The 17,522-nt window shown below is 42.6% G+C and overlaps 2 protein-coding genes and 1 pseudogene across 3 annotated transcripts; 2 read left to right on the top strand and 1 right to left on the bottom strand.

Moving 5' to 3' along the window:
• Positions 1 to 1,644: 1,644 nt before the first annotated feature.
• On the top strand, positions 1,645 to 3,562 carry LOC112070057 (GTPase IMAP family member 4). The gene is given in 3 exon segments (XM_024137460.2): positions 1,645 to 1,865; positions 1,975 to 2,854; positions 3,049 to 3,562. Coding segments are annotated over 2 exon segments (906 nt in total). The 5' UTR covers positions 1,645 to 1,828; the 3' UTR covers positions 2,844 to 2,854; positions 3,049 to 3,562.
• Positions 3,563 to 4,570: 1,008 nt separating this feature from the next.
• On the top strand, positions 4,571 to 12,589 carry LOC139024227 (uncharacterized; annotated as a pseudogene).
• Positions 12,590 to 12,850: 261 nt separating this feature from the next.
• Positions 12,851 to 15,724, bottom strand: LOC112070056 (uncharacterized). 2 transcript variants are annotated; one of them, XM_024137458.2, is made up of 6 exons: positions 15,635 to 15,724; positions 15,361 to 15,454; positions 14,521 to 15,117; positions 14,388 to 14,423; positions 14,070 to 14,195; positions 12,851 to 13,952 (listed from the first exon to the last, which is right to left on the bottom strand). In XM_024137458.2, exons 2-6 carry the CDS (start codon positions 15,390 to 15,392, stop codon positions 12,962 to 12,964), a joined length of 1,782 nt encoding a protein of 593 aa, XP_023993226.1. In that variant the 5' UTR covers positions 15,393 to 15,454; positions 15,635 to 15,724; the 3' UTR covers positions 12,851 to 12,961. The 2 variants fall into 2 exon arrangements, with proteins under 2 accessions (XP_023993226.1, XP_023993227.1); XM_024137459.2 differs by having other exon boundaries at positions 14,070 to 14,192.
• Between the last annotated feature and the right edge of the window lie 1,798 nt (positions 15,725 to 17,522).

Raw genomic sequence — 17,522 nt, 5'->3', positions numbered from 1 at the left:
CCTGGATTGTGCAACATTTGCCCATTATTCTTTAAGAAATACTTCAAGCTCTGTCAAATTGATTGTTGATCATTGCTAGACAACCATTTTCAGTTTTTGCCATAGATTTTCAAGTAGATTTAAGTAAAAACTGTAACTCTGCCACTCAAGAACATTCATTGTCTTCTTGGTAAGCAACTCCAGTGTAGATTTGGCATTGTGTTTTAGATCATTGTCCTGCTGAAACGTGAATTCATCTCCCAGTGTCGGGTGGAAAGCAGACTGAACCTGGTTTTCCTCCAGGATTTTGCCTGTGCTTAGCACCATTCAGTTTATTTTTTATCCTGAACATGATGCAGCCATCACTATGCTTTAAAATATGGAGTGGTACTCAGTAATGTGTTGTATTAGATTTTCCCCGAACATAACACTTGGTATTCAGGACAAACAGTTAATTGCTTTGCTAAATTCTTTTTGCAGTATTACTTTAGTGCCTTGTTGCAAACAGGATGCAAGTGTTCTGTACAGGCTTCCTTCTTTTCAATCTGTCAATTAGGTTAGTATTGTGGAGTAACTACAATGTTGTTGATCCATCCTCAGTTTTCTCCTATCACAACCATTAAACATTGGCCTCATGGTGAAATCCCTGAGCGCTTTCCTTCCTATCTGTATCTTTGTAGTGACTGGGTGTATTGATACACCATCCAATAACTTCACATGCTCAAACGGATATTCAATGTCTGCTTTCTTTTAACCCATCTACCAATAGGTGCCCTTCTTTGTGAGGCATTGACAACCCTCTTTGGTCTTTGTGGTTGAATCTGTGTTTGAAATCCACTGCTCGACTGAGGGACCTTACAGATAATTTAATGTGTGGGATACAGAGATGAGGAAGCCATTCAAAAATCATGTTAAACACTATTATTGCACACAGAGTGAGTCCATGCAACTTGACTTTTTAAGCACATTTTTACTCCTGAACTTAATTGTTAGGCTTGCTATAACAAAGGGCTTGAATACTTATTGACTCAAGATATTTCATCTTTTAATTTTTAATTTGTCAAAAAATAATAATAATACAAATAATACACTTTGACATTATGGGATATTATGTGTAGGCCAGTGACAAACAATCTAAATGTAATCCATTTTAAATTCAGGGTGTAACACAACAACATTTGGAAAAAGTTAAGGGGTGAGAATACTTTCTGAAGGCACTGTGTGTTGCTGTTGGTGAAGGATCTTCAACAATCAAACAGATAATGCCAACTAAATATGACTTTCATTCATTACAAAGGAGGAGCTCTCACATTTAATCTTATTTGCCAGTGATATGTGTGGTACTACTGATAAGTGAGTCTGTTCAATATCTCCAGGGCCCTGTCCAGAAACAACTCCTAACTCATCAGGACCATTTCCCTTATCTCAAAAGGTTTCCAAAAGTTTCAAGTCTTCCTAAGGCACAATAAAGAAGCTGTGTTCCCATACAGTATCGCTTGGGGCAGGGTCACAGCCAGACTGTTGATTCCTGCCAAGGTAGTGTTATCTAGCTGTGTGAACATGCAAGCAGTCCCACTGTGAACTTTGGATCCTTGGGACAGTAAAAGGGGCTGTAAAGAATGATTAGCAGGGTGGCTACAGTTCATATGCCATTCAGACAACAAGATGTACCGGGAGGGGAGAGGACTGAGGAATATTTTCTTCCGTTAACAAAATAGCTACTGTATACTTTCAGATTTGATGAAAGTGGACAAGTATGAAGTAGCATTTTAGAAGGCACTGGTTGTGTTATCATACAAGTATGATAATCAGTGGTTTCAACATAGATTCAGAGGAGGTCATGGTGTAAATGGAAAAAACTGGAAGCTCCTCAGATTCTCAACAAGGTCAGTTGTTGATCTATCCTGGCTTATGAGAAACAGGAAGTGAAAATTCAATACAATTGAATTGTGTTGTTCTGTACGTTCATTTAGGGTGGTATGATGCTTTTTACAGGCCAAGCAGTCCCTCTTTCTGTGGTCTCAGGGTTGCGAATAATCCTGATCGGAGAGAGAGAGGCGGGGAAGAGTGCTGTGGGCAATGCCATCCTGGGCAGAGGGATGTTTGACGCGTTGGGGGTGAGAACAAGAGAGGCGGTAAAGCGTCAGGGAGAGGTGGCCGAGAGGCAGGTGACGGTGGTGGACACGCCTGGTTGGGAGTGGTTCCCCTCCAGGGGTTCTTCTCTGGGGGTCCGGAGGGAGATTGTCCGGGGCATGTCGCTGTGCCAGCCTGGCCCCCACACCGTGCTCCTGGTGGTGCCCCTCTCCTTCTCCTTTACCAGACGGGAGCAGCAGGCGGCCGAGGAGCATGTGGATATGTTGGGGGAGCGGGCTTGGGGGCATACCGTGGTGCTGTTCACGGTGAAGGGTGGGCGGCTGAAGGATGCCACCTTAGAGGAGGAGGTGAAGGAGAGCGAGGAGCTCCAGTGCCTGGTGGAGCGATGTGGGGGCCGCTATCATGCCCTCTATGGGAGGCCCAGGAAGGGCCACGATGCCGTGGCAGAGCTACTGGAGAAGCTGGACAACATGGTGACCAAGAACAGAGGGGAGTTGCTCTCCAGCAAGTAGGTACTGGAGGAGGCCATGGAGAAGGAGGAGGAAGAGGAGAGGAGGCAGCAGGAGGAGGACAGGGAGAGAGAGGAGGATCTGAGGAGGGTCAAGGAGGCTTTGAGAGAGCTGGAGATGGAGGAGGAGACAGAGGAGGTGCAAGAAGGCTTTGAGAGAGCTGGAGATGGAGGAGGAGACAGAGGAGGTGCAAGGGGACGGAGGGGAGGCCACAGAGGAGTCCACGAGACAGCAGAGAGGGAGGAGGAGATACACAGATGAGAAATCAGACAGTGAGTAAAACACTATACCTACAGTACTTACTGAGAAAGTTGTTTTATGTGATGCCTAAATATGCTCATCAGTTGTCAAATTAGAGAAAAAAAATATTCTGTATGTTGGCCAGTATTTTCTCAATGTGTGAAAATTATAAAGAATGTAATGTGAAAATACATTGTACTTACACATTTTTGTGGTTCAACAGCAGGTGTGGAAAGCAGCTCAGCAGATACTACATCAGCCCCACCACACCTCACCTGGTCTGACCTCAGGGCCATTAGAGATCAGAGATGTAAGACACAATAAAAGAGGGGAGAAGAACTTGCTGACTTCCTGATGGTCTATAACATTATACTGACTACAGTCCAAAAGACATTCATATCTTCCACTATTGATTTTGGACATGGACTGCCAATACTGTACAAATAAGATTATTTGATAAAAAGGTCTAGTTGTGGCAGTAGCATAGCCAGAAATTCGTTGGTGAGCCTCCAGAAATTTGTGTGGGCCCTCCCAAAAATAAAAAAATAAAAGACAACAGCAAACTTCATGCAGTTCTACACATTTAGACATTGGGGCAAAGAGAAAATGTGCTGTTTTGAAGCACATTTCCTGCAATTCTACACATTTTGCCATGGAGCAGAGAGGAAAATGTGCATTTTTGTAGCTAATCTCATGCTATTCTACACATTCTAATTAAAGCTAAATGATACATGTGTTGACTGGGATAAAGGCACTGGATTATGAGCTGTCTGGTTTGATAAATGAAAACATAAATAAAAGCATGTTTAGAGGTTAGTTAACACAGTGTCCAAAGAAGGGCCAGATGTATACAGAATGGTGTTGTCTGCATAGAGGTGGATCAGGGAATCACCCGCAGCAAGAGCGACATTGTTGATATATACAGAGAAAAGAGTCGGCCCGAGAATTGAACCCTGTGGTACCCCCATAGAGACTGCCAGAGGTCCGAACAACAGGCCCTCCAATTTTACACACTGAACTCTATCTGCGAAGTAGTTGGTGAATCAGGCGAGGCAGTCATTTGAGAAACCAAGGCTATTGAGTCTGCCAATAAGAATACGGTGATTGACAGAGTCGAAAGCCTTGGCCAGGTCGATGAAGACGGCTGCACAGTATTGTCTTTTATCGATGGCGGTTATGATATCGTTTAGTACCTTGAGCGTGGCTGAGGTGCACCCGTGACCAGCTCGGAAACCAGATTGCACAGCGGAGAAGGTATGGTGGGATTCGAAATGGTCAGTGATCTGTTTATTAACTTGGCTTTCAAAGACTTTAGATGGGTGTCTAGAGTGTCACCCCATTTGAAGAGGGGGATGACCGCGGCAGCTTTCCAATCTTTAGGGATCTCGGACTAAATGAAAGAGAGGTTGAACAGACTGGTAATAGGGGTAGCAACAATGGCGGCGGATAATTTTAGAAAGAGAGGGTCCAGATTGTCTAGCCCAGCTGATTTGTACGGGTCCAGGTTTTGCAGCTCTTTCASAACATCTGCGATCTGGATTTGGGTGAAGGAGAAGCTGGGGAGGCTCGGGCAAGTAGCTGTGAGGGGTGCGGAGCTGTTGGCCGGGGTTGGGGTAGCCAGGAGGAAAGCATGACCAGCCAAAGAGAAATGCTTATTGAAATTTTCGATTATCATGGATTTATCGGTGGTGACCGTGTCGCCTAGCCTCAGTGCAGTGGGCAGCTGAGAGGAGGGGCTCTTGTTCTCCATGGACTTTACAGTCCCAAAACTTGTGGTAAATGAAGAAAGGTAGTTCGACGTGACAAGAGAGCAGCAGCGAGCTCGCATCATCACAAATACCAGATGCAAATAATATTCTAAAAGGTTGTATTTTCTTACAGAGAGCAAATGAGGGGGTTATTAGTTCAATACACCTCAGACACCCTCAGCCACATTCACACAGTGAAGGAATTCTCTGACGGGCTTTCCAAATGGGCACTTCACAGAGAGAGACAGAAGCAAAAATTATGAAAGACATCAAGAAGGAGGCCGACAGAATCAACCTGAAGTTCGACCATGTCACCAAATATAAGGTCAATGCTAAGGCACAGGCCAAGGTGTTTGGGGAGTTCATATGGAGCAGCCTGAGCCAGGTGACTGCAGACAGTAAGATTGAGGAGCAGGAGAATGACCTGGGGGCTGTAATGAAGGATACTGGGGGGATGGAGAAGCTGGACTATTTCGTAGATACTGTGTAGTGTCTGGCGGTCACCTGTCTGTATTTGAAGAGAACAGGTTCCTCTGTCTGCCTCAGGGGACGAGCCCTGCCAGTGTTCAGGCTGTCATCATTGCTGCCAGAATGACCTGCCCTCTCCTCATCTATTTTAAGAGGGATGCTAAGCCCTTTATAACCAGCCTCCTCAATGTAGAAGTACTGGCCTTCTAGGTGAACAGTTGCATACAGATCCGCCAGGAACTTTGTGACAGGATAGAGGAAAGGTAAGTGGAATGCCCATCACAATCCACCAGTGTAGCTTGCCTAGTAGGCTATAGAGTGGTGAGGAGGAGGAGTCTACCGTGTCCGGAAGCAACTTCACTATTCATTTTCTGGATTTAGGCTAATTCAAAACATCGTTTTAAGCTTTATTTGACTATTTACTAGTCCAGCTGATTTTCGGGATTGTATATTGATTCGCTCTCCTTAAATATTTGTAATTTGATGTATTCGTTTCAGTCTCTGAATTGTTTAACAAAACTTTTCACCACCAGCTCCTGATATCAGGGCATACAGTATATACTACAATATGTGTCCTGAAATAGCCTAGTGTGCATGTGCGGCCAGCTATATCCTGTCCCAAGCCTGTTGTCCTCGTTTTTCCCTGGCTAAATTAGCTGGTTAGCTCAACTATGCTAGTTTTCGTTCTCATTGCCAAACTTCATAAATACTGCACCCTCAACTTCAAAAGTCCTTTGCTACAATCTTGTAACTAAGAAATTCAAGAAAATTGAAAATTATTTGTTTTGTTAAATAGCCATGACTGGTTTGAGCTATCTGTCGTGTCATAAGACAACGTTGACGAAGGATATCATTGCTACTTAACGCAGATCCAAGTTCTGTTTTGAGATCCACCAGCATCATTGGCATAGAGTTAGCTGGACGTTTCTGACTGGTCTTGGAACTGTGACAACAGGCAGCCTCTCCTCGCTTGGCTTGATGGGATATGTAGTGATTTTGCCAACAGAGCCAGATATGTACACATAGTCTTGTACCTTTAACCTTTTTTTAAACTGACTATCTTATTTGTTGATTTAAATCATGCTTTATTAATATAATAAGTAATCGAGGAATGTCACAACTTAATTGACACAAAAAAAATGGAAAAAATAGCAACTCTACAGAGTGCAAATGGCTACAATGAATGTCAATTACTTCCTGAAACGAAGGGTCCGCAGAGCTCCTCCTCACCACTCAATTAGTATTAAAGTAGTACTTTCAATGTTCTTCAGTGTCATTATACATACATTTGAAAAAAGATGCTACGACAGCCTGAAAGTAAATTTGAGTAAGATCTCCACAATTGTATTTGTTTATTTAAAATGCCTGTAAAAAAAAAAAAACATGGTCCTACCTAGTAATTGCACACGATACAGTATATTCTCTTTAATACTCTTTCTTTGGGCTAACAGGGCTGGTGTCATTCCATGGATAGAGTGCCTTTTGGGTAGTGTAGTTTTGCCAAAAATGACTATATATATATATATATATATATTTCACCTAATTTTAACATTCTGTCATAAAGATCAACTTTACAGTCAACGTTTTTTTGTGTTGATGTGTTATGCTCGTCAACACGCTCAGTTTTCCACCGCAAAATAGACAAAAAGAGTAGAATCCACTCAGATGCTTTTACACTATGATTTGACTATTAGATGTTCAATGTTTTTTAGAATTTTTTTTTTTTAAGGAATAGTTTTACTATATTAAAACGAGAGTTCAGTTCACATTACAGGGTTGACCTTAGCCTGAKAACCCAAAGTTGAATTTAATTGAATTCTACATCGGGCAAAAATGAGCATTTGACCTCTACAAGCCAGCATGTTGAATACAATTATATTTTAACTTACTTTACTGGTTATCCGTGCAGTTGGTCCATTTGCAGGTAGGAATGTGAGACAATATATCCACAGGAAAGTATAATTAAATCAACTTTTCAAAGCGCTGGTAGTGCATTCAGATTTCTATCACCTGAAGCATGCCACAAGATCAAAATACATGCACGCAACACATGCATACTTGCAGAGCTCGTGCACCTGTTTACATGGTTCTGCGCATGCTTCAGGTGGGATTAATATGTGTCCGGGGATCCCTGTGTCTGTGGGAACCAGGGATATTGCTCAATGCAAGCACTACAGTGTAGATAAATACAACATTTTAGCTTCACTGTCCGAATACATATGGAGGGAGTGTACTGTATGTATATTTGAGTACAGTAAATAGATGTTGAATCTCTCTCCCCTCTGTTAGGAAGGACCAGCACCTCAGAATGACATTCCTGTTCGAAGGGGCTGCTCAGTGCCTCATTGGTCAGTTCAGCCAGCGCCGGCCCAGGATGGAGCAGTTTCTGACCGATCTGGAGGAGAATGCTGTGCAGCTGGACAGGATGAAGCTGGGGGCTAAGATCTCCAGTGTGGTAGGCAGCTCAGTGGGGGCAGCTGGAGGGATCCTCTCTATCGCGGGCATAGCTCTGTCCCTAGTCACTGCTGGGGTGTCACTGGGTCTCACCATTACAGGAGCACGCCTGGGGTTCACCAGAAGGGTCAACAGTTTAACCACTGGTATCACAGAGATGCTGAGCACTTGTTGGCTACTTTTCCTTCATTCTGCGGTCCAACTCATCCCAAACCATCTCAATTGTGTTGAGGTCGAGTGATTGTGGAGGCCAGGTCATCTGATGCAGCACTCCATCACTCTCCTTCTTGGTCAAATAGCCCTTACACAGCCTGGAGGTGTGTTGGGTCATTGTCCTGTTGAAAAACAAATGATAGTCTCACTAAGCGCAGACCAGATGGGATGGCGTATCACCGCAGAATGCTGTGGTAGCCATGCTGGTTAAGTGTGCCTTGAATTCTAAATAAATAACATACAGTGTCACTAGCAATGCACCCCCACACCATCACACCACCCCCTCCATGCTTCACGATGGGAACCACACACGCAGAGATCATCCGTTCACCTGCTCTGCGTCTCACAAAGACACAGCGGTTGGAACCAAAAATCTTGAATTTGGACTCATCAGATCAAAAGGACAGATTTCTACCGGTCTAATATCCATTGCTCGTGGTTCTTGACCCCAAGCAAGTCTCTTCTTCTTATTGGTACCCTTTAGCAGTCGTTTCTTTGCAGCAATTCGACCATGAAAGCCTGATTCGCGCAGTCTCCTCTGAACAGTTGATGTTGAGATGTGTCTGTTACTTGAACTCTGTGAAGCATTTATTTGGGCTGCAATTTCTGAGGCTGGAATCTCAAATGAACTTATCTTCTGCAGCAGAGGTAACTCTGGGTCTTCCTTTCCTGTGGCGGTCCTCATGAGAGCCAGTTTCATCATAGCGCTTGATGGTTTTTGCGACTGCACTTGAAGAAACTTTCAAAGTTGTTAAAATGTTCAGGATTGACTGGCCTTCATGTCTTAAAGTAATGATGGACTGTCATTTATCTTTGCTTATTTGAGGCTGCTTTCTTCGCAGTAACATATTGGGAGGTGGTCCTTTACCAATAGGGCTATTTCTGTATACCACTCTACCTTGTCACAACACAACTGATTGGCTCAAACGCATTAAGAAGGAAAGAAATTCACAAATTAACTTTTAACAAGGCACGCATGTTAATTGAAATACATGAGGTAGTCACCTGGAATGAAAGCTGGTTGAGAGAATGCAAGAGTGTGCAAAGCTGTCATCAAGGCAAAGGGTGGCTACTTTGAAGAATCACAAATATAAAATATATGTTGATTTGTTTAACACTTTTTTGGTTACTACATGATTCCATATGTGTTATTTCATAGTTTTGATGTCTTCACTACTATTCTACAATGTAGAAATAGTAAAAATAAAGAAAACCCTGGAAGGAGTAGGTGTGTCAACCTTTTGACTTGTATGTATGTATTTATATAAAAAATAGGGCCACAATGGAAATAAGTCCCGACTTTATTGTGCAATCCTGATCACTTTAAAAAATCTTTGTGTATCCAGTGGCTGGTGAAAGTATTCACCCCCTTTGGTATTTTTCCTATTTTGTTGCCTTACAATTTGGAATTAAAAAAGATTTTGGGGGGTTTGTATAATTTTATTTACACAACATGCCAACCACTTTGAAGATGCAAAATATTTTTTTATTGCGAACAAACAAGAAATAAGACAAAAAACGGAAAACTTGAGCCTGCATAACTATTCACCCCCCCCAAAGTCAATACTTTGTAGAGCCACCTTTTGCAGCAATTACAGCTGCAAGTCTCTTGGGGTATGTCTCTTTAAGCTTGGCACATCTAGCCACTGGGATTTTTGCCCATTCTTCAAGGCATTGCCCATTCTTCAAGGAGCTCCAGCTCCTTCAACGTGAATGTGTCCCGCTGGTGTATAGCAATCCGTGACAGATCATGTGACACTTAGATTGCACACAGGTGGACTTTATTTAACTAGTTATGTGACTTCTGAAGGTAATTGATTGCACCAGATGTTATTTAGGGGCTTCATAGCAAAGGGGGTGAATACATATGCACGCACCACTTAAAAAAAAAAAAGTTTTTAAACAAGTTATTTGTTCCATTTCACTTCACCAATATGGACTATTTTGTGAATGTCCATTACATGAAATTAAAATTAAAATCTATTTAAATTACAGGTTGTAATGCAACAAAATAGGTAAAATTACAAGGGGGCTAAATCATTTTGCAAGGCACTGTACAGTGCATTCAGAAAGTATTCAGACCCCTTGACTTTTTCCACATATTGTTAGGTTACATTCTCCTTCTAAAATTGATTAAATAGTTTTTCTTCCTCATCAATCTACACACAATACCCCATAATGACAAAGCAAAAACACGTTTTTAGAATTTATTGCAAATATATGAATAAAATAAAACGGAAATATCACATTTACATAAGTATTCAGACCCTTTACTCAGTACTTTGTTGAAACACCTTTGGCAGCGAATACAGCCTCGAGTCTTCTTGGATAGGACACTACAAGCTTGGCACACCTGTATTTGGGGAGTTTCTCCCATTCTTCTCTGCAGAGCCTCTCAAGCTCTGTCAGGTTGGATGGGGAGCGTCGCTGCACAGCTATTTTCAGGTCTCTCCAGAGATATTCGATCGGGTTCAAGTCCAGGCTCTGGCTAGACCATTCAAGGACATTCCGAGATTTGTCCCGAAATCACTCCTGTGTTGTCGTGGCTGTGTGCTTAGGGTCTTAGTCCTATTGGAAGGTGAACCGTTGCCCCAGTCTGAGGTCCTGAGCGCTTTGGAGCAGGTTTTCCCCACAGGTTTTCCCCGCATGATGCTGCCACCACCATGCATCACCATAGGGTTGGTGCCAGTTTTCCTCCAGACAAGACGCTTGGCATTCAGGCCAAAGAATTCAATCTTGGTTTCATTAGACCAGAGAATCTTGTTTCTCGTGGTCTGAGAGTCCTTTCGGTGCCTTTTGGCAAACTCCAAGCGGGCTGTCATGTGCCTTTTACTGAGGAGTGGCTTCCGTCTGGCCACTCTACCATAAAGGCCTGATTGGTGGAGTGCTGCACAGATGGGAGAACCATCCAGAAGGACAACCATCTCCACAGAGGAACTCTGGAGCTCTGTCAGTGACCATCGGGTTCTTGGTCACCTCCCTGACCAAGGCCCTTCTCCCCCGATTGCTCAGTTAGGCTGGGCTGCCAGCTTTTCTTCCATTTAAGAATGATGGAGGCCACTGTGTTCTTGGGGACCTTCAATAATGCAGCCATTTTTTGCTACCATCCCCCAGATCTGTGCCTCGACACAATCCTGTTTCAGAACTCTACGGACAATTCCTTCGACCTCATGGCTTGGTTTTTGCTCTGACATACACTGTCAACTGTGGGATCTTACATAGACAGGTGTGTGCCATTCCAAATAATGTCCAATCAATTGAATTTACCACAGGTGGACTCCAATCAAGTTGTAGAAACATTTCAAGGATGATCAATGGAAACAGGATGCACCTGAGCTCAATTTTCAGTCTCATAGCAAAGATTCTGAATACTTATCTAAATAATGTATTATTGTTTTGATGTTTTAATACATTTTCAATAATGTCTAAAAACCTGTTTTCACTTTGTCATTGTGGGGTATTGTGTGTAGATTGATGAGAAAAAAATAATATTTGATCCATTTTAGAATAAGGCTTTAACGTAACACAATGTGGAAAAGGTCAAGGTGTCTGAATACATTCCGAATGCATTGTATACAGTATGTATTTCTTTAACTGACAAATAAAATCAATCAATCCGAATTGTGCAGCGGCCAATTGAGGAATGGAAAGAGACATCTGTTACAAAACATCAAAAAGGTGAATGACATTTTGAGATTGTCAAGCCAAGCCTTCAATACTGGGTAAGCCTACAAGTTAGGCAGGGATGTATTTTCTGTTTGTCGAGATTGACATACAGTAGTCTATTTATTGTGGTGTTGAAATGCAAATCATGATATTGAAGTGCTCGAAGTCGGTATGCTTTGTTTATAGATTGTGTGGTCATTGGCAAAGAAACCTGTTGGTGGAAAATTTGTTGCATATATTTGATGTAATTATGAATACGGTATAAACATTTTGAAAATCTGATTCACCCCAAGCTGATGATTGTCTGCAACCAGCTCTGATCGTAGTGTAATGAAACAGGCAGGGAGAGTGAGCTCGTCTGTGTTGGTTGGCGAACCCTATGGTGGGAATTACGAACTTTGTTATGCACATGCGCTGTATAAGCCTTATCCTGTACATTTCCACTGTTTGTTTTTTTCATGTAAGAAGAAGCCAGTGTTTTTTCTCTCTTGTTTTTGAGTGACTTAGTCACACGGCCAAAGACAAAGGGCCGTCTGAGAGTGACCAGTTTTTGGRCCATCCTGTTCTTTTTGTATCTTTCAAGGGCACAGCTGTGTGGAGATATGAATAGAATAGAGGCTAGCTTGAGCAGCAGCGACAATTCTATCAGCAGAAAGGAGMAACAAAACTGGCGTTATCAGTTGTTTACGCTATGTTCCCATCATGATCTTACACACCTGCTAAACTGGCACGTAGACTAAGGTTATAAAAGCCGAGACAAAACTATTCTTTGTTGGGTTCTTAACTTTTGCAACTTTTGAGTGATTGTTAACCAGCCCCCGATTTGCAAATCTTATTTAAAAAAGTTGTTGTTTGAAGGATGTACAGTCTCTTCCTTTCTGGTTCAAATTTCCATGACAACCCTCAATCTTCTGGCCCGTAGCACGGCGGGGCATTGACTGGGCCACAAAAGCATGCTGAACTGGCAAAGTCGATATACACGATTATAAACACAGGCTCGGTACAGATATTGTTATTTGTGGTCGTAAAAATGATTTTGAGTTAATTATATGAGGGGGGAGGGTGTTCAAATAATTTTACAGTACAAGGGGAGGGTCATGTGGAAATATTTGTAACTTTGGGGAGGGTGCTTTTTTTAGGACACCTTGAGTTGGACAAGCCCCTCCCCCCAGTAAATTTTGATCTGTCCCTGTGTAAGAAGTCTTCAACTTCCAGTGAAGTGAGGAATATGTCTTCTGTGTATGAAGGTACATGTCAGCAGCACAATATTGGAAACATTATTACATTTCACTTTCAGTATTGTGACTACACCGAACACATATTTTGGAAACATATGGCCATGATATTAAACTGACTACTTTAAAAAAGTGCCAAGCTGAATACGTTTCATTAAATTGAACAGATTGTTTTATTTCTTATAACATTAAATTGTAAAGTTGATTATAAAATTAGACTTGTGTACAGAATGAGTGATGAAAATGAAAAAAGTGTGTCATCTCTTTATTTTTAATTGTTTAACATTCTAAGTGCCACTGTACAGTATGTTTGAGAGGCCCTAACTTCAAAGACTGTTCAGTCATTTATGTTGTCCTACTGTGTCATACACATCGATTTCTTCCCTCTCAGCTTCTCCTCCAGAGGGTAAAATGGCTGCTCCAGGACGATCTGACTTTTCTCTAATGTTAATAGACCTCTACACAGCGAGTCATGGATCCTCTGCCAGGAGTCCATCTCTGTGCGCCACAATGCTGATCTGGCACGGATGAGCTGGGATCTCTCACTCTTGCTGCCTTTGGCCAGGCTGACACTGTCTTTACAGATGAAGAAGACATCCAGGCCAATGAAGAGGACGTTGAGGGTGATGAGACCAGCCCGCGCTGACTTYGAGAGGYCTAGTGGGGTGCCTTTGGCCACCTGTCCAATGTCRGGGATGTCCTCGGCTAGCTTGGYCAGGTTTTGTGCTACTTTGCCTTCCTGGAGCGCCAACTTACCAGRGCTTGTGATCAGWTCTTTGTTTCTAAGGACTTCTGCTGACTTAAAACCTGAGGAAAGGTCAACTAGGGAGTCAATGCGTTTTCCGATGGTCCAAGTGGTGGCAATCACCTTCCRTGCTCCAACCATGTCCACCCTGCTCTGCCCCAAAATGGGCTCTATATTCCTGGCCACATCCTCCAGACACTCCTGGAGACTCTCCACATCCTCCATGAAARTCTGGAAGACTTRWCTGGCTTTCTTCTKATGGATGCTATTGACCTTCATCTCTGTGATACCAGTAGTTAAACTGTTGACCCCACTGGTGACCCCCAGGCTGACCCCTGCAATGGTGAGAGCCAGTGACACCCCAGCAGTGACAGGGGTCAGAGCTAAGCCCACGATGGATAGGATCCCTCCAGCCACCCCCACTGAGCTGCCTGCCACACTGGAGATCTTAGCCCCCAGCTTCATCCTGTCCAGCTGCACAGCATTTTCTTCCAGCTCGGTCAGAAACTGCTCCATCCTGGGTCGGCGCTGGCTGAACCGGCCAATGAAGCGCTGAGCAGCCCCTTGGAACAGGAACGTTAGTCTGACGTACGGGTCCATCCTGTCGGAGGGGAAAGATATCTATTTACTGTTTTCCAATAGACTAGTTCTTGAATCTTGTTAAAGAATGTCAACATAAGTTTTAAGAGAAGAACCAAACCATGGCAGAATAACTTACCTGGTCTCACTCAGCTGATTCAAATGTTGGAGCATATTTTGTATGGACTCTTCACTCACATCACCAAGGTTGACCACAGGGATGTCATTCCTCTTTTTCCAAAACATCATTTGACTGACTGAGCTACTGTAACAATGAATATTCATTTCAAAATTAAATTATATTCATTACATTATTTTGTGGCATTTGAATAATATCACATAAGCCAAAGAACCTTGTCAAATGACATATCTGAGAAGGACAAAAACGAAAGGAAAATAATACAACTATGCTAATATAATATACATGCTGATATTAAAACTGTGTGAGGGATCTTACCCAAGTTTACTCTCAGGCTGTGGTCTGATCTGTAATCTAGAAGGAAAGAATGGACATCAAGTGTTTGTAAAATGGCAATGAAAAACATTACATAAGTTAATGTTGAAGCAATTGTGATGAGAGCTCCACTTACCCCTTCTCCATCCTTTTACAGACCTGCTGGCTGATTTGTATGTATCTGTCCAGCTGGAAGGCCAGCACCTCTACATTGAGGAGGTTGGGAATAAAGAAGGCCTTAGCATCCCTCTTAAAATAGATGAGGAGAGGGCAGGCCATTCTGGCAGCAATGATGACAGCCTGAATACTGGCAGGGCTCGTCCCCTGAGGCAGACAGAGGAACCTGTTCTCCTCAAACACCAACAGACAGGTGACCGCCAGACACTCCACAGCATGCAGGAAGTAATCCAGCTTCTCCAGGCCTCCCAGAGTGTCCTTTAGTACAGCTCCCAGCTCCTTCTCCAGCTCCTCACGCCTACTGTCTGCAGTCACCTGGGTCAGACCGCTCCATACGAACTCCCCAAACGCCTTGGCCTTGGTCGCTGAGTTACGGACATGGTCGAACTTAAGGTCAATTCTCTCTGCCCTCTCCTTGATGTCCCTCATCATTTCCAGTTCTGTCTCCCTCTGAAGGGCCCATTTGGAATGCCTGTCACAGAACTCCCTCACTCTGTGAATGTGGCTGAGGGTGTCTGAGATGTACTGGCCCAAGAGCTCCCTTGTTAATGCTGATCTGTAACAAAAGAGGGCCTCAGTTAGGAGCTTTACTATTGAATGCAGGATAATCAGTATATCAAATTACAAAGTTGTAGATTTAGAGTGCCTATCCAACTTTACACTTTTATTGAATGGCCTTTATTGAAAACCTTTGATTCTTTGTCAACACTGCCCTCTGTTGTCTATGTAAAGTAATCCAACAACACTCTCCTTTTTTTAGCCACAGTAATTTATTGCCCCCAGTTATTAATAGTCTCACCGTGACATGGCGCTCTCCCTGCGTTTTGACATTTCCCAGTATGGTTGATATTGTTACTGAACTGAATTCTAGTTGCCTTGGTCATGTCCATTAACTGTGGATCAAATAGTCAACAATCATGAAAAATTGAAGTGTACATTTCTCTTCTAAAATAATTTAGAATCAGGATTCACAGACATGGCATGGCTTACGTGGGCAAACATGTTTAGATACTTTTCGAAGTACAACATTTCATTTTTGTTTAAAAAAAATTGATTTATTAAACCTCACTCACCTTGACAAAGACCCTACTGCACGCAGACCAAACTGAAATGTAGTCTCTTTAAATGGGTCAACATGCTTCCATTCGACTGGGGAATAGCCAAGTACCAAACGAGCAGGGTTGCCAGGTCTAGCTAAATTACTAGATCAATGACCAGTCAAAACCTGCCCACAGGTCTCGAAAACTAACCCACATGTCGCAGCAAGAGAGGAGTTGCCACATTTATCCAATAAAGCTTTTTTTCATAACATTATGGAGTTTTAATTAAGAAGGAATATTGACGCAATTTGTAATGACCTAGGCTAAGAAGCAACATTCGGTTTTTCATCAAAATAATAATTCTTCCAAGTTTAGGAATATGTCGCCATATACCACAAACCTCTGTGGTTTGTTATACTTATTGCTATTATAATCATGTTACCAACGTAAWTAGAACAGTAAAAAGGAATTTATTGTCATACCCGTGGTACAAGGTCTGATATACCACGGTGTTCAACCAATCAGCATTTAGGGCTCAAACCACCCAGTTTATAATTGTAAATAAATCCAGTTTGCGCATGTGCATAACTATAGATAAATCCAACAGGAGAGTTTGAGGAGAGTTTGCGTGATGAACGTTGGACAGAGGATCTCGAAATCTCTGTACAAGAAATACTTGGACAAACTTCAAAAATATTATATTAGGCTATTTTCTGGCAATTGTGCCATTATTATGTGCCAGATGTTAAGACTACAAAACAATCAGTGGTGATTTTAGCATGTAAATCTTGGTGGGGCAACAACAACAAAAAGTGGGATGCATGCCAGCAAAGCCACTACACAACACAACACTAAACAATACATTAATTGCACTATACCACTGCTACACCTGGCTGTCAGCGGAGCCTTGTCTGGCAGCGAAACAGTTCATTCAGCCTAATTTACTGCCTTTAAAAAATATATAGCTGATATGGCTGACTTGTTTAAACAAATGTGGTTCTACTGACAATTGAGATGTACAAACGATGGTGTAAGGGGACGACAAGCGGATAAGAGGCAATCTGTAATTTCGATTAAGACATTAATGAGCGAGCTATGACGGACGTTCAGCACTTTTGAAATGTACTGTGACAGAATTCAGAACATGCGCCGTTCTTACAGTGTTCTTCCTGTACACCAAGTCAGAACCGTAGGATAAATAAAGGGGGCATATAAGCAGACAATGAAAGCTCTTACAATATTCAATGATTGGCGTCTCTCAAAAACCAGGTTATAGGCTACATGTGCACCACCAAGTCAGAACAGTAGGCAAAATTAAGAGGTGAAAATAGACAAAATTTTATGGTGAGGCACGTGGGCTACTAACAGCTTACTACACAACATACACTTACATGCTGACCAGACCGGACACGTCGCGTGCGTCGCAAAATAAATTTTGAAACCCATGTTATTCAATTATTGCACCCACACTGCTTGCGCGCGCGCCATGAGCGTCTGCGACACCAAGGGCTAAAATAGATGTCGTTCCTATTTCTGACGCAGATCGCGCTGCAAGTCCTGCCTCTCCCATCTCCTCATTGGTTATAGAAGCAGGTATCCACGTGCCATCTCCTCATTGGTTTATAGAAGCAGGTACCACGTGCCATCTCCTCAGTGGTTATACCACGTGGTGATAGAAAGACGAAAACTGTTTTGCCGGTAGTCGTGGTAATACAATGAAAGTTTAGATGCGATCACCATATAATTTAAACGATGAAAAAGCCTGGAAGGAGGAGAGATGACTAGAAACGATTCGGTTGGCCGTTTTATATGTGGATTATTGTCGGAGTAGAGATCCTTGTCCATTTCAGGTAAAATAACAACTCAAGGTTTATATCCCAGGACAAATTAGCTAGCAACAGCAAGCTAGCTATACAGGACA

Source organism: Salvelinus sp. IW2-2015, unplaced genomic scaffold (genome assembly GCF_002910315.2).
Source record: "Salvelinus sp. IW2-2015 unplaced genomic scaffold, ASM291031v2 Un_scaffold1213, whole genome shotgun sequence".
NCBI lineage: Eukaryota > Metazoa > Chordata > Actinopteri > Salmoniformes > Salmonidae > Salvelinus > Salvelinus sp. IW2-2015.
The sequence above is the reverse complement of the archived record's forward strand: the minus strand, read 5'-3'. Positions and strand labels throughout refer to the sequence as shown.